The sequence below is a fragment of the Rhipicephalus microplus genome, chromosome 3 (assembly GCF_043290135.1).
Source record: "Rhipicephalus microplus isolate Deutch F79 chromosome 3, USDA_Rmic, whole genome shotgun sequence".
In the NCBI taxonomy this organism is placed as follows: Eukaryota; Metazoa; Arthropoda; class Arachnida; order Ixodida; family Ixodidae; genus Rhipicephalus; species Rhipicephalus microplus.
In genome coordinates, this window is record NC_134702.1 from 240,999,195 (window position 1) to 241,024,660 (window position 25,466).

The 25,466-nt window shown below is 49.2% G+C and overlaps 1 protein-coding gene across 1 annotated transcript in view; it reads right to left on the reverse strand.

Moving 5' to 3' along the window:
- Nucleotides 1–25,466, reverse strand: part of LOC142803532 (uncharacterized) — a 136,513-nt gene that overhangs the window by 78,857 nt on the left and 32,190 nt on the right. Inside the window, exon 3 of the mRNA XM_075888661.1 lies at nucleotides 22,932–23,066. Coding sequence (XP_075744776.1) covers nucleotides 22,932–23,066 — 135 coding nt within the window. The remainder of the gene's footprint in view (nucleotides 1–22,931; nucleotides 23,067–25,466) is intronic.

The following is a 25,466-nucleotide window of genomic DNA, read 5'->3' on the forward strand; positions in this document are numbered from 1 at the left end:
AACGTCTACATACATGGACAACATATCGGCGATGGTCTTGTTAAGTCGTTCCGTCAGGCCGTTAGTCTGCGGATGATACGCCGTCGTCTTGCGATGGCTCGTGAAGCTTAGCTTGAATACATCGTCAATGAGCTGAGCCGTGAAAGCTGTTCCGCGATCAGTGATGACGCAAGACGGGGCGCCATGGCGAAGAACGATCTGTTCGACGAAAAACTGGGCAACGTCGGAAGCTGTAGCTCGTTGCAGGGCTCTTGTCTCGGCGTATCTCGTTAGATAATCTGTCGCTACAACTATCCATTTGTTACCGGCAGATGACAGAGGAAACGGCCCCAGTAAATCCATGCCTATTTGATCGAACGGCGACCTTGGTGGTGTGATTGGTTGCAGCAGGCCTGCAGGCTTCAGTGGCGGAGATTTGCGGCGTTGACATTCACGGCAGCTTTTCACATATCTCTTGACGTACATAGCAAGTCTCGGCCAGTAGTACGCCTGTTGAACTCTGGCGAGAGTTCGTGAAGAACCTAGATGCCCGGATGTGGGTTCGTCGTGGCAGGCCAGAAGAATGTCGTCTCGCATGTCAGATGGGACCACTAGCAAGTAGGCTTTCCCATTGCCGTTCGAGTTTGATTTATACAAGACACCGTTCCGCAGGCAGAACGAAGAGAGATTGCGAGAGATGTGCCGAGGTACGGGTGTGTTGCGTCCTTCTAGTTGGTCAATGATTGCGCGAATCTCGACGTCATCGTGTTGTCGTGCGATCAAGTCTGTTGCAGTGAGGACTCCGAGGAAGCCGCAGTCATCGTCATTGTCGGGATCACAAACTCCAGTAGGTGCACGTGACAAGGAATCAGCATCTTCGTGCTTGCGGCCTGATTTATAGACAATGGTAAGGTCAAACTCTTGCAAACGAAGGCTCCATCGTGCCAGACGCCCAGACGGGTCTCGTAAATTGGCTAACCAGCACAATGAGTGATGATCAGTAACTACTTTAAAGTGACGACCGTAGAGGTAAGGCCTGAATTTCATAGTGGCCCACACTACTGCTAGGCACTCTTTCTCCGAGGTGGAATAGTTCATCTCGGCGCGAGACAGGGCACGGCTGGCGTAAGCTATCACGCGCTCGGTGCCTTCTTGATGTTGGACAAGCACGGCGCCGAGACCTACATTGCTCGCGTCGGTATGAACTTCCGTGGCAGCATCCTCGTCGAAGTGAGCGAGAACTGGTGGTGCCTGCATACGCTCACGTAGATCGATAAAAGCCGCGTTCTGTTCTTCATTCCAAACGAATGGTACGTCGTCACGTGTGAGACGAGTCAGAGGCTCGGCAATTCTAGAAAAATTGGCGATGAAGCGACGATAGTAGGCGCACAGACCGAGGAAGCGGCGTACTGCTTTCTTGTCACGGGGAACGGGAAAGGAGGCTACGGCGGTTGTCTTGTCGGGGTCAGGTCGAACACCGTCTGCGCTCACAACATGCCCCAGAAATTTAAGTTCTTTATAGCCAAAGTGGCATTTTTCTGGCTTCAGCGTGAGGTTCGCAGAGTGGAGTGCTTCCAGAACAGCCTGCAGACGTTTCAAGTGTTCCTCGAAAGTGACCGAAAATACGACGACATCATCGAGATAAACTAAGCAGGTGTTCCACTTCAGACCGGTAAGAACAGTGTCCATCATTCTTTGGAATGTCGCTGGTGCAGAACACAGGCCGAAGGGAAGCACCTTGAATTCATACAGGCCGTCCGGTGTAACAAAAGCAGTTTTTTCTCGGTCTCTTTCATCAACCTCAATCTGCCAGTATCCGCTTTTCAAGTCTATGGATGAAAAATACCTTGCTCGCCGTAGTCTGTCTAGTGAATCATCGATGCGTGGCAGAGGATACACGTCTTTTTTTGTCACGTCGTTCAGCTTTCTGTAGTCCACGCAGAAACGCAACGTTCCGTCCTTTTTCTTTACAAGAACGACTGGCGATGACCATGGACTATTGGACGGCTGTATAACATCATCCTGAAGCATCTCTTCGACTTGAGCATTGATCGCGTCACGTTCTTTGGCAGAAACTCGGTAGGGTTGTTGCTTTATGGGCGAGACATCGGTGTGTATAATAATCCGGTGTTTCATAAGGGGCGTTTGACGCACCTTTGAGGATGAAGCGAAACACTCTTGAAATTCAAGCAACAGCTCCTGCAGCGCTGTGCGTTCTTTCTGCGTGAGGCTCGAATTGATGTCCACCTTTTCAAGAGCCTTAGAAACGCCGGTCGATGTCGATTGTAGCCCACTATTTATTGATGCGGCAGAAAAACATTCAGCAACGTCTTCGATGGGGTAGGCGAAAGCGATAGCGGTGCGTCGAAACAGGTGCCGCTGCTCATTACTAAAATTTGTCACAAGCAGCGTGGCACGTCTGTCGTGAAGCGTAATGAGGCTGCGGGCTGCGCAGACACCTATGCTAAACAAAAGTGTCAAGTTGCCTTCGGCGACTGCCTCACCGTCACGTATCTCGTCACACACGACTTCAACCAGGATGCTTGAACGTGGAGGCAACGTGATTATGTCGGCCGAAACACGAAGCGAACTGAGATGGCTGTCATCAGGCTTTTCTGCTTTGTCTGTAGAGAACGTCACTGTGCGCTGTCGGAGGTCAATGATAGCGCCGTATTCACGTAAAAAGTCGATGCCTAGGATGAGGTCTCGGGAGCATTCAGGAAGTATAAGGCAGCTGCAGAGAAATGTGCGTTTGCGAATGCCGACTCTAATCGTGCAGATACCGAGAGGGGTGACGACGTGCCCGCCGGCTGTACGGATTCGTGTCCCGTACCACGGCGTACCCACTTTCTTGAGATGCGTCGCCAGTTTTCTGCTCATGATGGAGTAGTCGGCCCCTGTGTCTAATAAAGCTGTAATATCGTGGCGGCCGTCGAGCACTACAGGTATATCTAGGGAAAGTCGGCTTTCTGATTCGGGAGCTGTCGTCGTTGAACCACTGCTGGTACGTACTCGCATGGATTGGGGCCCTTGTTCGTGTCGTTTATCAGCGGCCCCGCCCCCGAAGGTCGCTGTCGTTAGTTTTCCCGCCTAGGGCTGAGCGGCCGTGCTGGCGCCGCCCCTGGGTAGTTCGGGACACTTGACGAAGACCTTCTTGGAGATGGTGATCGTGACTGGCGCCGCGGGAGCAGTGGCATGCGCTGCTCGGACAGGTACTCCTCAATCGCTCTGGGTCTTTCGCCAAATCTTGGCCTGGGTGAGTCGACGGCGAAACCCTGAAGTCCGAGGCGACGGTACTGGCATTCGCGGTACACGTGTCCGGCTTCGCCACAGTGGTAGCACAGCGGCCGCCTGTCCGGTGTGCGCCATACGTCCGATTTCCGCGGGAGGAGCTGCCGATTCTCGAAATGCTGGACTGGTTGAACTGCTGGGAGTGGATCGCGATGTGCAGGGTGTACGAAACGGCGTGGAGGAGCGTAACGACTCGCAGCTTCGGCGTACGATGCAGGAGCGACGTAACAGCTCACAGCCTCGGCATAAGATGCACGGTGAGGCTCGATCGGTACAGGCGGGGAAGCATCGTTGGACAGCGGGACTTGCAAAGCCTGCTGTACTTCACTCCTGATGAGGCTGGAGATGGATCCCGCAGCAGGTGGAGGCGGCCCGTGAATCTTCTGCAGCTCGTCGCGTACCACCGATCTGATGAGGTCGCAGAGAGCTTCGAGATTGACGTTACTCCCCGCAACTCCAATCTGGTCCACCGGCGAGGCAACATTCACGTGGCGGTCGTACACAGCTGATCGCTGCTGCAGCATGTTTTCCATTGTCGTTGCTTCAGTTAAAAACTCTGCCACAGTATTCGGGGGACTTCGCACGAGACCAGCGAAGAGTTGCTCCTTAACTCCTCGCATTAGGTGGCGCAACTTCTTGTCTTCTCCCATACCTGGGTCAGCGCGACGGAAAAGGCTCGTCATGTCCTCCACGTACGCCATCACGCTCTCGTTCGGCATTTGGATGCGTGATTGGATGGCCCGTTCCGCTCGTTCACGGCGATGGGGGTCAGCGTAACTTGCCAGCAGCTGACGGCAAAACATCGTCCACGACGAGAAGGGTTCGCGGTTCTCGTACCAAGTACGAGCTCCGTCCTCAAGGCTGAAATATACATTCCGCAGCTTGTTGGCGTCGGTCCACTCGTTGAAAGCCGCAACGCGTTCAAAGTGAGCCAACCAGTCCACAACATCCTCCAACATGGAGCCACGGAACACCTTCGGCACTCGTGGCTTCTGCAGCGTGTAATTAGCCATCGGAATATTTTCCGTACCGCTCTGGGGTGGTGCAGTTGATGCCATCTCCGGTAGAGGTTCACGCTCGGGGGACAATCCTCGGATTCTCCGGCTGGCCCGGTGGACAGGTGTTGCGACTGCGGGTATAGGGCTCCCAGGAGGCGTTTGGATCATTGACTGGGAATACCCAGCGACTCCACCAGTTGTCGCGCGTGAACAAGAGGGACTTCAGGTAAAGAATACCGCGTAGTCACAGAGGCGCAGGTCAGGGACACCACAACCAAAAAAACAAAAGCCTCGGCGAGAGCGCGCTAGCCCAACAACTTCTTCCTCGTTTTTCTCCTCGATGCGGGCTCGTGCTCGCCGCAGTTCATGGCCAGGTGGCAATATATATATATATATATATATATATATATACATAAGGGAAAGAAGAGTATACCTAAGGGCTCGTTTTTCCGTGTTTTAACACAATAATAATGAGATCTAACAGACTGTGATGCCAAGGATTGTACAGAGGAAGTTATTAGAACCAATGGATTGTAAATAAGAAGAAAGAAAAAAGAAAAGTGGATGAAAAAATAACCAGTCGTGAGCAGGAATCGAGTCTACGACCTTCGAAACACGCGTTCGATGCTCTAACCACTGAGCTACCACAGCGGCCTTCCCTCCGTCCACTTTTTAAGCTTTATATGTGAATTTAGAAGTAGGAGTGACAATCAGCGCCATCTATAAGCCCAACGACGAGTGTGAAAACACTCTTATTTGCATTTTTGGCGTCACATAGCACGTGAAGTTATTATGAGCGGGCAGCTGATTAATTCTCCCTCTTATACAACCTAAACACACCAAGTCTGCCAGTTTATGGTATATATATATATATATATATATATATATATATATATATATATATATATATATATATATATATTGTGAGCTCTGACAATGTACCTAATCTTGATCTGTATGACCAAACAATTGTAGTGATCATCATCGTATGTCACGCGGGCTGTGTCTCTTTGGCTCGTGCATCTGAATTGAAAATATAACCTGGTTACTGCCGTACCGGACGTGGTCTCATAAGTGGTGGATCGTGCTTTGATTCCCACGTCCTCCTGCTCTAACCGTCACCCCTGGAGCTCCGGTCTGGTCGACAGTTGTGCCCTCAAGCAAGAGCGATGAAGAACCCCACGCATCCGTTGCGGCGACCACTCCTTCTCAGCCACGTAGTCTTCACTACACCGTGAGTACCTCTCACCAAGACCCTCCGGTATTTTCCAGCCTTCGCGACGAAGACGTCGAAGAATGGCTGGACAGTTATGATCGAACCAGCTTTTGTATTAATTGGGACGAGCCACACAAGCTGCGGTACGTTCCTTTTTACCTCAATGGCGTCGCTAATACCTGGTATTACAATCACAAGAGTGACTTCACGGGGCATCTCCGTCAGGTATTTGGCTCGTCTGCAGGGTGTTCTGCGGTAGCCAAACAGAAGCTCGCAACCGCCATCCAGGGGGACCACGAATCATATACGTCCTACATTGAAGATGTTCTGGCTCTCTGTCGCCGAGCACAAAATGACATGACGGAGGCCGATCGCTTCTGACACCTACTGAAAGGTATCAACTCTGTGGCCATCAATGCTCTGGTTATCCAGAATCCATCTACCGTCCGCCAAGTGATCACCACATGCCAACACCTGGACGCGCCTCATTCCATGCGCCTTCCACACGCCTTCTGCGACACTCGCTTTACCGGAGAGCATGAATTGCGAGCCCTTATTCACACAATTGTTAGAGAGGAACTCCACGGCCTTAATCCAGGCAACCCAACCAATGCGTCTGTCCGCACACCTCCTCCCCACCTGCATGAGATAATCAAGGACGAACTTCGACATAAATGACAAGTGCTGCTCATGCCCCGTCTCCTGTGCGCTTTCCAGCGCCTTTGTACGCAGAAGTTGCATTACGAGCCCCTGCACCAGTTCCAACCGTGCCTGTGGACGTCAGATACGACCATTTGGCTGCGATGACAATGCAAGTACCAAGGCCACCCCACTATTCTACATGGCGTCCTCCACGCTCCATCTGCTTTCACTGTGGCATAAGGGGTCATATATCCCGTTTCTGCCGCTGCCGTCAGCAGGATGATTGACGTGGTTATCCAACTTACGAAGGAGACTTTGCCCCGAGACCCGATGAATACGATCCCACACGGTATCCATCCACCTCCCGTCGGTCGCCCTCCCCTCTAAGGTCTCAAGCTGGGCCTCATCCTTCTCGTTGATCTCGCCGCCGTTCTCCATCACCGTTTCGGCGTACATCATCACCCCTGTGCCTCGCGCCGATCTCTGTGGACTCGGAAAACTAGACGGTGCAGTTTTTGGAGGGAAACTGCTTGTTGTCAAAACATTACAACTCCTCTGTCCCGTCAAGCTAATTTACTGTGGAAGGTGGTTTTGTTTACGCCCTTATCGACACTGAAGACGCCATTTCGGTAATTGATCGTGAATTGTGTATTCGCTTGCGTAAAGTGCAAACTTCTTATGCTCGTCCCATGTTACGAGGCGTTAATGATAGTCCAATTTGCACGACCAGATTGTGTACTGCTCGTGTTCTTATCAATGGAATCCGTCATCACATAAAATTGGCTGTGTCGTCTTCGCGCGCTCATCAGATAATCGTAGGCTGGGACTTCTTGTCAGCTGCGTCTGCTGTAATTCCATGTGGTCGGCCCCTCATTCATATTACGGACACTGAGCTTTCTTCTGCCGCCGACCTTTCGTCGCCCAACCTTGTCGCAGCTGCGGAATTCCTCCTGCCTCCCGAACAAGAACGTGTCCTTACTATCAAGTCATGAGGTATTCTAGATGGTGACGCTGTGGTTGTTCCTTGCCAGCGCTGTATTTTCAAGGGATCACCATCGCATCTTGTTTAGTGTGGTTCTCACGTGGTTATGCAAGCATAACTTCCTGCAACACGACACCAGAGCCACTACGTCTACCAGAGGGGACCACTATTAGCAGCATTACCGAAGAAGCAGCAGTTTGTGTCCTCACCGGTTCATCTGCTTTGTCATTCTCAAAGTGTATGTCAGCGGAATAATCATCTCCCGCTCTCGAGGCCACTTTGTGTAAACATCTCAACCCAACGCAAACTGATGCCTTGCTAGCGTAATTTTTTAGCACAAAACTTGCTTTGACGTTTGTTCTGACGGTCTGGGTTAAACAACAGTAACCGCTCATCGTATCGACACCGACGGATTCCGTGTTATTCGCCACTGCCCTTACCGTGTGTTGCCTTCTGAACGCAAGCTTATAGAAGAACAAGTCAAAGACATGCTCGTGCGTAACGTCAACAGGCCCTCAACATGCGCGTGGTATTCTTCTGTCATACTAGTCAAAAAAGAAGGATGGCTCGGTACGGTGCTGCATTGATTACAGAGCACTCAACAATATGACTCGCAAGGACGTCTACCCAATGCCTCGCATTAAGGACGCTCTTGATACTTTACAAAGTACCGAGTGCTTTTCAAGCCTCGACTTACGCTCTGGTTATTGGCAAATCCAGATGCACGAGACAAAGAGACCCAGCCCACGTGATATACGATGATGATCACTACAATGGTTTGGTCATACAGATGAAAATGAAGTACATAGTCAGCGCTCACACTATTGCTGAAGTCCTCCAGGCCTCTAACACCATCCACAAGAGCACATCAGCGTATTACCCAGAAACTAATGGTCTGACTGAGCGTTTTCACCGAACTTTGTCCGACCTAATCTCTTTGTACGTTCAACCGGAACGCAAAAACTGGGACACTATACGTCCTTTCGTCACGTTCGCATATAATACTGCCATACAGCGTACGACAAATTTCAGCCCCTTTTTTTCTCGTGTATGGCCATGTACCGAGTTTTGTTCTGGACACCACCTTTTTGTCCACATCTTCCGTTCAATCATCATCTCTCCTGAGACGTTCGCCGCTCGAGTCGCCCGCTGCCATGAAATCGCCCGCGCCATCACTGCTATCATACAGAAGAAGAGAAAAATTGATATTGATGCAAAGCGTCGAGTTTTTGTGTTCCGCCCAGGCGACGAAGTCCTTTTGTGGACACCTGTTCATGTACCTGGGCTTTGGGCAAAATTCCTTTACCGATATCTCGGTCTGTACACCGTCCTAGAACGAACATCTGAAGTCAACTATCAAGTTGCTCCTGTCAACGCAGCTCCTGATCGCTGTAGCTGCCGCACCCAGGTCGCCCATGTCTCTTGACTGAAACGATATATTCGGCGTCCTACCCTTTCTAACTTGCTTCCCTCTTTCGCGAAGAGGAGTGAATTCTCCTCGTTTTTCCGTGTTTGACACAATAATAATGAGGTCTAACAGACAATAATGCCAAGGAATGTATGGGAGAAATTAATAAAGCAATTGTAATGTAAACGTGAAGAAAGAAAAGTGGGTGAAAAGATAACTTTCCTTGAGCAGGAACGAAACCTGAGCCCTTCGAATAACGAGTTCAATGCGCTACCACTGAGCTACCACGGCGGCTATCCCTCCAGCCACTTTATTGGGTTTATATATAATTTTAAACGTGAAAGTGTCAGTCAGTGTCACTAGTAGCTATGGAGGCGAGTGTGGCACACTCATTTATGAGCCTGTTTGATGTCACGTAGCACATGAACTTATTACGCGCTGGTGACTGACCAATAGTCCTGCGTATACAACCTAACAGCACTAAGTCTGCAAGTACGAGACCCTTGTTAATGAATAATGGAAGGAAGTGCATACTTAAGGGCTCGTTTTTTCATGTTTTGACACAATATTGTAACGCACTCTTCAATGAACACTTTTAATAGGCTAACGTAGGTAGGGCGAACTTGTGCTCGAGAATAATAACACAGCTAGATTGTCTCGAGGATTCACTTCTGCCTCTTCGTCTACGTTCTTCTTTTTTCCAACACGGTTCACGCGCAGCTGGGTCCCGCAGGCTCGTGCGTCGCAAATCATCTAGAAGGCATAACTATTTACTAGCGCGCGTAATTTAAAGTCACATTGTCTCATTGCCTCCCCTTTCCAGAGTGCATCGTCCCGATGCTTGTGTCGATTTGGTTGCATGGTAGTCATTCACAAACCCTCGTCGGGGATGTCGTTAACGTCAAAGAACGTTGTATCTTCAGCGTTTCATTGCCTGTCGTGATATGGTTTCATCCTGACAACATGCACAGTTTCCGTGCGATGCCGCCGTCGGGATGAAATATCCTGTCCCTCTGGCATAACTTCGTAGTTGAGCGAGCCGACGCGGCGGAGCACTCTAGACGCACCGAAATAGCGGCGAAGCAGTTTTTCTGACTGGCCACGTATTCGTACGGGAATCCACACCCATACTCTGTCTCCTGGCGCGTACTGGACGTCTCTTCTTCGCAGATTGTATCGATGCGTGTCGGTTTTCTGCTGTTGGAGAATGCAATATCGTGCCAGCTGTCTGGCTTCTTCTGCTCTTTGTATGTAGTCGTGAACGTCATAGTAATTCTCGGGCGTCTCGTCAATAGGTAACATTGCATCTAAAGGTGTCGTTACCGTCCGGCCAAAAACAAGTTGGAATGGCGTCATCCGTGTTGTCTCTTGCATCGCAGTGTTATAGGCGAATGTTGCATAGGGTAATATTTTATCCCAAGTACGGTGTTCTATATCAACGTACATTGACAACATATCAGCCAGCCTTCTGTTCAGTCGTTCCGTAAGAACATTTGCTTGAGGATGATATGCCGTCGTTTTTCTATGACTGGTGTGTGTCAATTTCATAATACATTTCATCAGGTCGGCCATAAATGAAGTCCCTCGGTCCGTGATCAACGCTTTTGGAGCTCCGTGCCGCAGTACGATGTTGGAGACGAAGAACTCGGCTACTTCAACGGCTGATCCTTTAACAAGAGTCGCTGTCTCGGCATATCTGGTTAAATAGTCGGTCGAAACTATTATCGACCGTTTTCCCGATGACGACGTAGGAAATGGGCCCAGTAAGTCCATTCCCACTTGTGTGAATGGAGCTTCTGGTGGTTCTATCGGTTGAAGGAGACCTGCTGGTTTTAGCGGTGGCGTTTTACGTCTTTGGCAGTCCCGGCAGGTTCTGACATAGTGTCGTACAGAACTAAGCAACTTCGGCCGGTAGTATTTAGTGCGGATGCGTGCTAACATTCTGCTTACTCCTGAGTGTCCAGCTGATCTATCGTCGTGGCAAGCCTCCAAAATCTCTGGTCGCAGTGGTGAAAGGACGACAATCAGAAATGTCGCTGTATTGTTGTCAAAGTTCCTTTTATACAGGATGTTGTTTCGTAGGATGAACGCTGACAAGCCGCGAACAAAAGGTCGTGGAACACCTACAGACTGTCATTGTAGGGACTTGATCAAGAGGAGTATCTCAGGGTCGGATCGCTGCTGATGTGCCATCTCTGATGGTGTCACAGCTCCCAAGAAAATAAAATCTTCACCATCCTCGGTGGAAGCAGAAGCAGCAGGTTGGATCGGAGCACGCGACAAGCAGTCTGCATCACTGTGCTTGCGACCTGACTCGTACACAAGCGTGATATCATACTCCTGTAATCGCAAGCTCCATCGTGCAAACCGTCCACATGGGTCCTTGAGGTTAGCCAGCCAGCATAGCGAATGATGGTCGCTTATAGCTCGAAAAGGCCTACCTTATAAATATGGTCGAAACTTGATAGCCCATACCACGGCAAGGCATTCTTTCTCGGTCGCTGAGTACTTCACGTCAGCTTTCGAAAGAGTGCGGCTGGCATACGCAATGACTCGTTCTTTTCCGTTTTGCCATTGGATGAGCACGGCCCCAAGGCCTAAATTGCTTGCATCCGTGTGGATATCGGTTTCCGCTTCCTCGTCAAAATGCGACAGAACAGGATGGCTTTGAAGGCACTTTCGTAGTTCATTGAAGGCATCCTCTTGTTCGGCAAGCCATACGAAAGGCATTTCCTCTTTTGTCAGCCGCGTCAGTGGTTCAGCAATTCGTGAAAAAATTTTAACGAACCGTCGATAATAGGCGCAGAGACCTAAAAATCGCCTAACAGCCTTTTTGTCTGTTGGCTTCGGAAATCTTGCTACGGCCTCAGTTTTTGCAAGGTCTGGGCGGACGCCTTCTGCACTGATGACATGGCCGAGAAAAAGGAGCTCACGGAAGCCGAAATGAGATTTCTGCGGTTTTATTGTCAAGTCCGCAGATTTGATCGCAGTGAGCACGGCCCGGAGCCTTTCAAAATGTTGCTCAAAGGTAGCAGAGAAAACTACAACATCGTCGATATTGCCACGCTGTGTTGGTGGCAGAAGACGAGAGCGAAGAAGTGAATGGCACCTGTGGCTGAGTAAACAGTCCTCCACTTCGAGTTCCTGCCTATCGTTTCCTCTCGCGACCGACTGGTGGAAATGCTGGGTATAATACTGCAACGTCTTATGCCTGCTGGTCCTGAACCAGAAGCAACCTCCGCCAGTGCACCAGGGTCTGCTGACATCTATCGAAGCAGCCGCCGCCTTCAAGGACTACCACCACAGTACGGCCCCTTGGCGAGTTCCGTGAGGACAATGTTTGCCACATCCGCAACACAAACCGAGCATGACCCACTCGCTAGCGTACCCTGTGTCATCAACACGCCTCGCACACCCAATCCATTCCATGGTGATGCCAGTGAGGATGTCGAAGACTGGCTTGACCATTTCGACCGGGTCGCTGCCACCAATGACTGGGACAATCGCCGTAAGTTGAAGAACGTGTATATCTCCCTCTTAGACGCGGCAGGAATGTGATATCAGAACCACGAAACTTCATCAACAAGTTGGCAGGAATTCCATCGGCAGCTTCGCGAGGCGTTCAGTAACCCCGAACAGAAAAAAAGAGCAGAGCAGGCACTTTCTTCGTGATTTCAAATGCCGAATGAGAGCGTCGCCACGTTTGTCGAAGAAATGTCGCGATTGTTTTGACGGGCTGACCCCCACATGCCAGAAGACAAGAAAGTGCGCCTGCTAATGCGAGGCGTGAAGGAACAACTTTTCGCGGGCCTTGTGCGCAACCCTCCTACGACTGCGTCCGAGTTCATACGTGAGGCCACAATAATGGAGCGCATGCTTCGGCAGCGGGTGTCGCAGTATGAGCGTCAGATGGCCATGTTCGCTGCGTGCTCGCTTGTACCAGGAGGTGATAACAGGGAGGTCCTCACAGAACTCATACGGCAAGTTGTACGCGAAGAACTTCGGAAATTTCATGCAGTGTCCCCTCACAGTAGCGCTGCTCTTACGGACGTGGTTCGTAACGAAATCAGGCAGTTCGTTCACTACTCACCACCATCGCAAGTCCAACCTCCCACGCTTTCCTACGCGGATGCCCTACGCGCCTCTACACCGTCGACGGCACATTTTGCTCATCAACCTACTGGGACCCCCAGACGCTTTTCAAGTCCAGCCCATCGCCTGCCTTCTCAGGCAGATTTTCGTCCTGGGCCACGGAAGTCCACCGTCTGGCGTGCACCCGACAATCGTCCTTTGGGCTATCATTAAGGCGAAGTTGGACACATGTACCGTGACTGTTCCTACCGACGAATAGGCCTACGTGGATTACACCGAGATGCGCGTTGTTCACGCTATGGTGAGCACCCACAAGAAATCGCGGATTACTTGGAAGGTAGTCATCACGCTCCTGTCCCGCCGCGACGACATTCACGGTCACCATCACCCCGTCCGTCCACATCAACGCACCGCGCCCAACCCGACTTTGGGTCCCCTGGTGTCAGTGGCGCAAGCCCACGCCGGGGAAACTGAAAACGGCGACCTCCGGAGGTGAGGCCGCTGTCACGCGAACCGACAAATACCCTCTGCCGCTGCCTTACGACGTGCCGTTAAAGCCTGTTTGTGAAACCGCCAACAGAACGTCCGCTGCCATTACCGCTTCCGTCGACTGTTATCCGGTGACTGCGCTTGTCGACACGGGAGCTGATTACTCGGTGATGAGTGCTTCATTGGCCACCCGTCTACACAAGGTGCTGACAATGTAAGACGGCCCTCAACATATCACCGCTGGAGGACACCTCGTATGCCCTATAGGAAGGTGCACCGCCAGGCTTGAGATTTGTGAGTCGGCTTTTGTAGCATTATTCCTTGTACTGCCCAATTGTTCTCGGCCGGTCATTTTTGGCACGGATTTTCTGCAAGAGTATGTAGCGATAATTATTCTGCGTGATTAGTTTGTCAGTTTTGCTAAATGTTTCTCCAGATTCCGACATCGAGAACGAACATCTTGGCGTGGCCTAACGCGTAGTTGATGATTGCGTCACGTTGCCACCTCGCAGTAGTATCTTCGTGCTTGTTGAGTGTCCACGGGAGCAGTCAATTACGGGCATCGCCGAAAGTAACGTGACGTTATTGCTTGATCGGGAAGTGGCCATTGCTCAAAGTCTCGTTCAACTGCGAATTGGCCAGACTACAGTTTTAGTTACAAACTTCAGTGGCGAACACAGGCATTTTGCGAAACGCACAACCATAGCTTACTTGGAGGCCTTAGATGATTTGTATGCCTTCCCTTTGATTACGACGATCTCGACTGAGAACAGCTGCGATACTGACGTGACTAGTCGCCTGAACGTCAATCGCCAGTTGGAAGAACCTAAGAAGGCAAGGCTCCTCCGTCTCCTCTCATCCTTTAGTGACTGTTTTGCCACTACTTCGAAAGTTTGGCAGACTCCTCTAACGAAGCACAGAATTATCACTGAGCCACACGTGCAACCCGTGTGCCAACGTGCTTACCGCGTGTCGGAGAAGGAGCAAGATGCTATCCGTGATCAAGTGAAACAAATGCTCGACGACGACGTAATTCAACCATCAACTAGTCCTTGGGCGTCACCAGTTGTTCTGGTTAAAAGGAAAGATGGTTCATTACGATTCTGCGTCGACTACCGCAAACTGAACAAGATAACGAAAAAAGACGTGTATCTTCTTCCTCGTATTGATGACTCCTTCAATCGCCTGCGACACGCCCGTTCCGTCCCTTCCGTGGATCTCCGTAGCGGATATTGGCAGATTGAAGTAGATGAACGGGAACGAGAAAAAACAGCGTTTACTACACCGAACGGTCTCTATGAATTTAAAGTTCTCCCTTTTGGCCTGTGCTCCGCTCCAGCCACGTTCCAACGAATGATGGACACAGTTTTATGTGGCCTGAAGTTGTACTCTTGTTTAGTGTATTTAGATGACGTATTCGTTTTTTCTACGACTTTTGAACAGCACACTGAGCGGCTTGAGGCGGTTCTTCTGGCTAGTCGCACTGCTGGTTTCTCTCTGAAGCCGGAAAAGTGGCCCCGCCGCGGTGGTCTAGTGGCTAAGGTACTCGGCTGCTGACCCGCAGGGCGCGGGTTCGAATCCCGGCTGCGGCGGCTGCATTTCCGATGGAGGCGGAAATGTTGTAGGCCCGTGTGCTCAGATTTGGGTGCACGTTAAAGAACCCCAGGTGGTCTAAATTTCCGGAGCCCTCCACTACGGCGTCTCTCATAATCATATGGTGGTTCTGGGACGTTAAACCCCACATATCAATCAATCAATCAAGCCGGAAAAGTGTTATTTCGGGTATGAGGAACTGAAATTTTTTGGCCACATTGTGTCAGCAGCAGTGGTGTTCGCCCCGATCCTGACAAAGCTATGGCAGTTGCTTTCTTCCCAATACCGAAAACAAAGCACGATGTACGCCGCTTTCTGGGACTTTGTGCTTATTACCGCCGCTTCGTGCCGAAGTTTTCGAAAGTCGCCGACCCTCTACAACAACTCGTCAAGGATGACGTCGCCTTTGTCTGGGGCCCCAAACAATCCGACGCTTTCCGCGACCTTCAACAACGCCTAATAACGCCACCGATCCTAGGTCACTTCCACACCGAAGCAGACACAGAAGTCCGCACTGACGCGAGCAACCTTGGCCTCAGAGCTATTCTCGAGCAATATCAAGATGGCGTGGAAAGCGTCATCGCCTACGCTAGCAGCACGTTGTCATCTGCGGAGAACAACTACTCGACGACTGAAAAAGAATGTCTGGCGGTTGTATGGGCCATAACTATATTCAGGCCCTACTTGTACGGACGCCCTTTCCTAATCGTCAGTGACCACCACCCTCTCTACTGGCTAGCGAATCTGATTGATCCTTCGGACCGTCTCGCAAGATGGAGCCTTCGGTTACAAGAATTCGATATAACGATGGTTTACAAGTCTGGCCAGAAACACACCGATGCTGACTGTCTTTCGCGCGCACCCGTCGAGGTCCCTGAAGAAGACAATGATGAAGACTTCAGCTGCCTTACTATTCTCGCATCATTAAACGTGGCTGAGCAGCAACACGAAGACTTAGAATCACATCCACTGATCGAATACCTTGAGGGACGTCGCCCACAACACCCACGTCAGTTCGTGCATGATTTGTCATCTTTCTGTATACGCCAAGGCATCTTCTACAAGCGCAACTTTCATTCAACAAAAACTGTTTTTCTCCTCCTCGTTCCTGCTGCTCTCCGCGATGATAGTTTGCGTGCATGTCATGACGAGCCATCGTCAGGGCATCTTGGCTTCATGCGTACTCTGGTGCGGATCAAAGACAAATACTACTGGCGCAAACTTACGAAAACCGTCCGGCATTACGTCAAGACATGCACAGCCTGTCAGCGCCGCAAAACTCCAACGACGAAACCAGCCGGTCTGCTTCAGCCTATGCAACCCCCTCACGCATCTTTTGAAAAGGTCGGGATGGATTTACTCGGCCCATTTCCTAAGTCTATGGCTGGTAACCGCTGGATTGAGGTTGCCACCGACTACTTGACCAGATACTGCGAAACACAAGCCGCCCAGTGAGCAACTGCTTCCGAGGTGGCTGACTTTTTCATCAAGAACATCGTTCTCCGCCACGGTGCTCCCGCTGTCGTCATCACAGATCGTGGTACTGCTTTTACGGCACAGTTGCTCCGACAGATTCTGTTGCTGAGCGGCACGACGCACCGAACAGCAACTGCGTTCCACCCGCAGACTAACGGGTTAACCAAACGCCTTAACAAAACGATTGCAGATATGCTTTCGATGTATGTCGCCAAGGATCAGAAAAATTGGGATGAAATCCTCCCGTATATAACATTTGCCTACAATACGGCTTTGCAGGAAACCACCGGCTTTGCTCCTTTTCGTCTGGTTTACGGCCGCGACGTCACCACAATGCTTGACACCATGCTGCAACCAACTCTGCCGGACACGATTACCCCGGACGCAGATGTATTTGTTCAGCGTGCCGAAGACGCCCGGCAGCTGGCGCGCTTTCGCATTTTATCGCGGCAAAATCAAGATGCTCGCCGATACAACAGCCACCACAGAGCAGTAATATACAAACCCGGTGACCTAGTCTGGGTTTGGACTCCTATACGTCAACGGGGACGCTCAGAAAAATTGTTATGTCGGTACTTCGGACCCTACCGAGTTCTTCATTGCCTCGGCGAAGTGAACTACGAAGTTGTCCCAGCAGACACGTCACACCGTTCTCGCAGACCGCGCACCTCGGACGTGGTTCACGTATCCAGGATGAAGCTGTACTATTCGCGTTGACTGCTAGTCAAGAACTTTGTGATGCGGCAATAGCCTTCAAGACAATTGTGCATTACTTTCTTGCTTCTTTCTTTTTCATCTCGTCCGTTTCTTTTCAAAGGAGACAGACATTTCTCACTACCTTTTGTTGTTTTTCGGAGCCGTGGTATTCATGCGATGCTTCTTCTTTTTTTTTTCTTTGGGGAGAGAGTAATGCCACGCTGTGTTGTTTGCAGAAGACGAGAGCGAAGAAGTGAATGGCAGCTGTGGCTGAGTAAAAAGTCCTCCACTTCGAGTTCCTGCCTATTGTTTCCTCTCGCGACAATATAAACCTGGCATGACTGCCATTCAAGACCACAAAGCACTGTGTCCATCATCCGTTGGAATGTGGCGGGTGCTGAACAAAGGCTAAAAGGGAGTACCTTGAACTCGTATAAACCGTCCGGTGTCACAAACGCTGTCTTTTCGCGATCTCTTTCGTCAACTTCTATCTGCCAATACCCACTTTTAAGATCCAATGATGAAAAATACCTGGCATTTCGCAGCCTATCAAGAGTGTCATCAATTCTTGGCAGAGGATAAACATACCGTTTGGTGGTGGCATTCAGCTTCCGATAATCTATGCAGAAACGTAAGGTTTGGTCTTTTTTCTTCACCTGAACAACAGGTGATGCCCATGGACTTGATGAAGGCTGCACTACATCGTCTTTGAGCATTTCTTTAACCTGATTACCAATAGCTTCTCTTTCTCTTGGTGACACTCGGTAGTGATGCTGGTGTATTGGCTTCACTGACTCGCCGACAATGATGCGCAGTTTGGCCATAGGAGTGCGTCGAAGCTTAGATGACAACGAGAAACATTCGGCGAATTCCTTTAAAAGACCCTCTATTTGCTCTTTTTCGTTGGTAGTAGGCCTGGCTTGATGTCGATGGCTGCAAGCTTCGAAATCAGACTCATTGGTTTCGAAAGTGCGCAGCTCCGTAACCTGGACGAAATCATTCAGACTGGCCATGACGGTAGCTTTTGCAACGTGCTGCACCTCATTTCCAAAGTTTGTGAGTAGAACATTTGCACATCCACCACGTAACTTAACAAGGCCTCGTGCCATGCAGATCTCTTTTTGGAGTAGTGAGGCAGTGTTGTTGTCAGCAAATCCTTCGAATTCACTGAATGCTTTGTTGTTTACTGCGACAGATATGCTCGATCTTGGCGGCACAATGACGCCATCATCTGCAATACAAAGGTCATATGCGTTTTCTTCCGTTTCAAAGGTAGCAATCGCGTGCCTAGACGAGAATGAGACGGAAGATTCTCGCAAGTTAATTACAGCGCCAATAGCTCGTAAGAAATCCATGCCGATAATCAAGTTTCTTGAGCATTCTGGCAGAACAATAAAACTGGCAACGTACGTTAAACCCGGTATTCCGATTCTTGCTGTGCATATTTCAGTAGGATCGATGAGGTGCCCTCCTGTTGTGCGAACTTGCGGTCCCTTCCAAGGAGTCAGCACTTTTTTTAGTATTTTAGAAAGCCCGCTACTCATCACTGAATAATCTGTGCCGGTATCTACCAGTCCGATGACTTCGTAGCCGTCAACGAACACACGTAAATCGGAAGCAACGTCACTATCGAAGCACTGGTTTCTCAATTGGTCGCCGTTCAGAGTCAGCAATGGAGGTTTTTCTGCATTAGCGTCGACAGTGGCCTTGCCTCCACAGGTCGCTGACTCTAGTTTTCCCGACGCGGGCTTGGGGAACGAGACCTTGGGGAGCTTGCTGAAGGTCGGGGGCTAGGTGATCTATACCTCCCCGTTGTCGTCGCACGCAGTTGGTGTCGTTGGAAGCCACTTGAGCTTTGACGACCTGACAGGTATTCTTCAATTTTGATGGGACGTTCACCATTTCGTGGTCTAGGTGCATTAACAGGAAAACCACGTAGACCGGCCTGGCGGTAGTGGCACGTTCGGTAGAGATGACCTGGCTCCCGACAGTGGTAACACAGCGGTATCCTGTCGGGAGTGCGCCAGACATCACTCTCCCTTAGTCTCCTCTCTGGCATTGGCTGCAGGGTGCTCGGCGGTATAGGGTACTGCATAGGTGTAGCCGCCGCGACGTCCGCACGTCCTGGAGGTCCTCGTAGTAGTACAGCAGCATACGTCACTCTCGTCTTCTGTTGTAGTGGTGGCCCTGGCTGTGCGTTGCTCGAAGGTTCGCGTACCACCTGCCTTACCTCCTCACGAATCACATCGGCCAGAGACGGAAGCATTGGAGCGTTCTGGTCAAGACGCTGCTTCTGCAGCTCTTCTTGCACAACAGACCGCACCAGCTCGCGTAGTGCTCGCATGCCATTACAGAAGGCTGGTGGCAACATGTCCAAGGAAGTGACGATCGCATCCCGGTTGTATAACCTTGCTCGCTGTTGTAGCGTCCTTTCCATTGTAGTCGCCTCGGAACGAAACTCGTCGACGGTGCGCGGCGGGCTTCGAATTAGTCCGGCAAAGAGTTCTTGCTTCACGCCTCGCATTAGATGGCACAGCTTTCTGTCTTCGTTCATATTTGAATCCGCTCGGCGAAATAAGCGAGACATGTCTTCCAGATACATGGTGACAGTTTCGTTATTTCGCTGATTTCTTGTCTGGAGCGCAACTTCAGCTCTCTCTTTGCGGTCTGTGTTCGAAAAAGCAGCGAGCAGCTCCTGTCGAAAGTCATTCCATGACCGGAAGGTGGCTTCGTGGTTTTCATACCACGTTTGTGCGCTATCTTCCAGTGCGAAGTTAACACTTCCAAGTTTGCGCTCTTCCCCATATCCGTTAGCCTTTGCGACGCGTTCAAAGTGCTCAAGCCAGTCCTCTGCGTCCTCGTAGCTATCGCCGTGGAAAGGCTTTGGTAGCATTGGCTGGTTTACTACAATGTTGGCTGGAGTGACCTGAGCTGTCATGTCGGTTGCGTACCCGTTCACAGCCGTTGATGTTCCAAGCGAAGTCGATAAAGGTGAAAATTCCGGACTCTCACCACGTAGGCGTCGACTGCAGCGCTGATGAACAGGCGTCAGCTCGTTGGGTTGAAATCGCTGTGGTTCTGGACTGTGCTCCTTCACTCGGGAGGGGCTTGGCATCACACCCAGCACTTCCACCAGATTTGTAACGCACTCTTCAATGAACTCTTTTAATAGGCTAATAACGTAGGTAGGGCGAACTTGTGCCCGAGAATAATAACACAGCAATATTGTCTCGAGGATTCACTTCTGTCTCTTCTTCTACGTTCTTCTTTTTTTCCAACACGGTTCGCGCGCAGCTGGGTCCCGCCGGCTCGTGCTTCGCAAATCATCTAGAAGGCACAAGTATTTGCTAGCGCGCATAATTTAAAGTCACATTGTGTCAATATAATAAGGTCTAACAGACAATAACGCCAAGAAATGTATAGGGGAAGTTATTAAACCAATTGTAAGGTTTATGTGAAGAAAGAAAAGTGGGTGAAAAGATAACTTGCCGTGAGCAGGAGCCTAATCTGCAACATTCGAGTAACGCGTTCGATGCTCTACCACTTAGCTACCACGGTGCCTAGCGCCCCAGCCATTTCATTGGGTTTACACGTAAATTTAAACATGGGATTGTCAGTCAGCGCCACCTGTAGCCAGGGAGGTGAGGGTGGCACACTCATTTATGAGCCTGTTTGGCGTCACGTAGCACCTGAACCTTTTACGAGCTGACAGCTGACCAATAGTCCCTCGTATACAAGCTAACGGCACTAAGTCTGCCCGTACGAGATTCTCGTTAATGAATAAGGGAAAGAAGTGTATACTTAAGGGTTGATTTTTTCGTGTTTTGCCACAATAATAATAAGGTCTAGCAATATTAGAATATGGCACATTGTTAATAAGGTCTAGTGCCGTGAGCTGTTAATAAGTCAAAACATAATGAAGTCTCCGTTAAAAACAACGCATCAATCCGCCAACTTTCCTTCGAGAGAGCGAGACGAGATCACGCGATGCAACCCTCTACGTCACAGCGAGTGCAGCACTTGCACGCCCAGTGGTGGGCTTCGCGTCAAATAATTTCGACAACGCGCGCCTGGATCAGGCGTGCGCAGGCGATTCAGGCGGCCGTGTTATAACTTACTCGTCACAGCGAGAAAAATGAGCGTGGTCAGTGAGCGTGCTACAATCGCCATCTCGTCCTCAATATCAGATGTAGGCACTCCGCTAATCCTTATAAATGCTGGTGTGGACTTGTCATGGAGGTTGAAGTGCCGATGCAGATATGTCGTTTGTGAATTTCAAATGATTGCTGCATTCAGGGCACGTTTGGGAGCCTTCTGTGATGGTTGTTCCACTGGAGGTGCGCCGGTGGCCGGTCCAGGCAGGCATGGTGGCAAAAGTCGCCGTAGCGTTGCAAATAGTTGATTTGATTATTATGTGGGGTTTAACGTCCCAAAATCACCATATGATTATGAGAGACGCCGTAGTGGAGGGCTCCGGAAATTTCGACCACCTGGGGTACTTTAGCGTGCTCACGAATCTATGCACACGGGCCTAAAACATTTCCGCCTATATCGGAAATGCAGCCGCTGCAGCCGCGATTTGATCCGGCGACCTGCGGGTAAGCAGCCGAGTACCTTAGCCACTAGACAACCACGGCGGGGCACGTTGCAAATAGTCATGTAGGTCAACTGTGATAACAGTAACAACGAAAACATTTATTTCGCCAGTTTCAGCAAGAGTCTGGCCTTCGTTAGGAACGAAGGTACAAGCTGTTCGTGCTTACGTTCACATATATGACGGCACGATGAAATGCAAGTTGACTGTTACTTGGAGTGAGTCAAACTATTCATTCTGTATAATTAGTAGACTTATAAGATTTCTTTCAATAAAGTTTTGTTGCCTCTTTAGGCAACAAAACTGAGCTGGACATTTCAACGACAAAGTGGTTCATGGTTTTTCAAAGCGTCACATTAGGTAGTTTCAAGGTTCATATCTGTTAGTTTTAAGTGTTTCCTAATAACTGTATGCCTGCGAAATGCAAAAAACATCACGCTACCCACTCGCGTGCCAGTGCGCACAGTGGCTGTAGTTCTCCCTAACGTTCCACGTACGAACGACTATAGCGTTCGTGCGATTGTCGTGAGTCGACAGGGCCGCTACGATGGTGGTGGTTTTGCTAGGAACACGTTTCGTCATGGGCCACAAAAGCGATAGCCACTGCGACTGCTAACCACTGTCATGAACTGGTGCGATGGAGGCGCATCGTTCGTACGCCGAACGTCAGGAAGAACCAGAATTACGATGCGCACAGGCACGCCAGTGGGTTCTTCACGTGGTATTTTCTTGTATTTCAATTCTAGTTAGCAGGAAAACACTAATAATTAACAGATATGAAGTCTCGCACTGCCTAATCAGACGATTTGCAATCCAATTTACAACTTTCTCGTTGAAATTATTGACCCATCTTTGTTATTTTAGAAGTTAGTTTAAAGGACCTTATTAAACAAAAATCGGAACACAAAAAATGGTCTGATTCACTCTATACAACCGTCAGCAACACGCATTTGGTTGATCGTAATTGCGTGTGTTGGCATATCTTCAAACGCGGGCGAAAATTGGCTGGTCACCCTGCATATATATACATAGTCGACGTGTCGACCGGCGATTGATCTTGAGGAGGATTGGTCTCTTATAGAAACGTTTACAAATAACCAGCATGTAGAGGCATATACCCCTTCCTATATATATATATACATATATATATATATATATATATATATATATATATATATATATATATATATATATATATATATATATATATATATATATATATATATATAGAATATACTCCACGGTGATAGCAGGCAGGCCCGTGGCCAGAATCTGTTAAGGGGCTGGGAGGATGAACCCTGTAGAGGCTTTGAAAAACATGTATGTTTAGTATTTGTCCTTGGTAAAACTCCCCCCAGGTCCGTTCGAATTTTTCGAGGGCAGGAGTCCTTAACCCTCCCACCCCCATTTTGGCTGGTGGCCTGACACCACGTGTGCAAGTATACATGGTGACGAGAAGGAGGACCGTAGCTCACCGCTTCACTCGTGGGCATTTCCAAGGAGTTCCTGAGGATGACCACTGGAATGCTTGAAGGAAAGATGAGGTTCGACGATGCCGCGGCTGCCACTGGTATGGCGTACAGCACGGGGTTTGTGGTAGATAACGATGCCTGTGTTTCGGAAACACGCGCAGCATTTAAACTACAGGCGGTGTGTTCACATGTTTACACTCTTGAATATGCCAGTGCGGGCCTACTACCCAGACATATAACAAGCGCCGTACAGACATATAGTGTTCTTCAAGTATTTGCCTCTCGTTTCCTTTGCTCTGTTACTATAAGGTTTCCAAAGGATTCTTCGAGAAGACGACGCTATCTCATGACTAAGCTGTGAGAAATGGGACAGTTAAACAGTGATTTCAACATAGTTGCTGAAACTTTGAATATCGCTTAAGTGTGCAGTGAGAAAATATGCCAGTAGATGCCATTAGTCCGAATCACTATACTGAAGCAAAGAGCGATATGTCTCTCATATATCCATGTAACACTTATCTTTTAAGCCATAACTAATACTTTGCTGTGCTAAACACTCACCTTTAGAATTTCAAATGCCCCAAGACCGTAGGAGCTCTGACATACTACTGCTCACCTTTTAAAATCGAAATAACTTCGCGATTGCCTCAATAAACAGATTAATGTTTCATGATACCTTAAGTAATACTTATCTTTTTCTTCTGAATACCTTCTTTGTTGGCACTGATTAGTACCAAATAGCGAAAATTTATTTTTATAATTAAACCAAAAACAAGTACCTTGCTTCTGCACAGCGTAGAATAGAGTTGCCTCAAGGAATTGCGTTAATAGCTAGAGGGTTTCCCTTACTTGTTTGTCAACACGTGACCTCACATTGAGTACATAAATAGTTTGGCTTGTTAGGCAAGCTGGTATTATAGTCTTGATGGGAATACTATAGGCACCAAAAGAAAGCAAAAGCCACCCAGACACGAGGATTCAGCAGCCTTCTTGTCGCTGTCTCTTTTTATTGTCTGGCGTTGCAAGAGTTGACGTGATCGTGAACGAGCAAAGTATGCATACGGCTCGTCAGCTCGAAACTGTCACACCTTGTGGGGGCCTTTTAAAGCGTAGCAAAAGGTTACGCGTATATTGTGCAACAAGTGCGTGAATGTGGCTAGCAAGATTCTACTGGCGCCGTGGAAGCCATGTGTCAAACCTTCAACATTGGCGTAGCCGGCACTTCGGTAAACAGAGCAATGGGAACTCTACGCAAGGGAATCACTGAGTGAAGTGCGGGGTTGGCGTAGTTGGTGTTCTATTATGAAACTGCATGGCGAAAAAGTGTAGACAGCGCACATTATTGAGGACGAGCGCAGTCCTCGTCAATTCTATGTGATCTCGGTCTTCCTAGTACGCTAAGCAGTTTAAATGATTGCTGGATGCCAGTGCGATGCACTTAATCACGCTTCACCGCAGTGGAGCTGCAATACGTCTTTTTTTTTCAAATTCATTTCTGCCGGGACAATTATTTCCATTTATTCATTTATATCTTCGAGACTTCTGCCATATAGTTCAGACACATTTACTTTCTGCAAACGTGGCTGTCTAGCCCGGACGTGATTGGGTGCCCGTACACCAGGTGCAGCTACGCCAGAAAGTTTATTTCTGCGACCTTCATTCAGCGCGCAAATTGAAATCACAGCTATTAAATGCGAAGCATTTCTTAGCGAACATCGGTGACTTTGAGTGTATCTATCTATCTATTTAGCCGCCTACGACATTTAGTTCTCCTGGCCGTTTCTATAACGGTATCGATACCAAAATTAGTATGGCACAACATGACTGTATGAAAAACATTTTTGACTAGCCACGGCATAAAAATGATTTACATTTCATGGTCCTGCAGCTCTTGCGGTAGTTTCGTTCACATGGCATGTTTGAAAACTGGCATGGTATTGCCTGATTGCATGGCGAACACAAATGACAGACTTTAACATTGAAATCATGACATGCGTGTGAAGTAACAACATGACTACCAGCAACGCTCATGACGCGCTCGCGGCCGTTTCACTGGCGTCACATATACCAAATTTTGTATTACAGTACGTGAATAGATGAAGAAGGTACGGGACTGGTACAAACCTGATAATCATGAGATGCAAGTCATGTAACAACATGACTACATCCCACGCTCATGATGCGCTGGCGGCCACTTCGCTAGCTTCACTTATACTAAATTTATTATAAAGCGACGTGAATGGATGTCGAAGGTATGATACTGATGCAAACATGATAAACATATGAGATGCGTGTCATGTAAAAATGACTACATATGCTACGCTCATTATCTGCTCGCGGCGGTTTCGCTAGCTTCACATGTACGAAACTCCGCATGACGCGAACGGACGACATAAGTAAATGACACATCCGAACATGATAAATACGACATGCGGGTCATTTAACAGCATGACTACATGCCACACTGATGATGCGCTCGTGGCTGTTTCGCTAGCTTCACATATGCCAAATTCGGTATTACATGACGCAAATGGATGA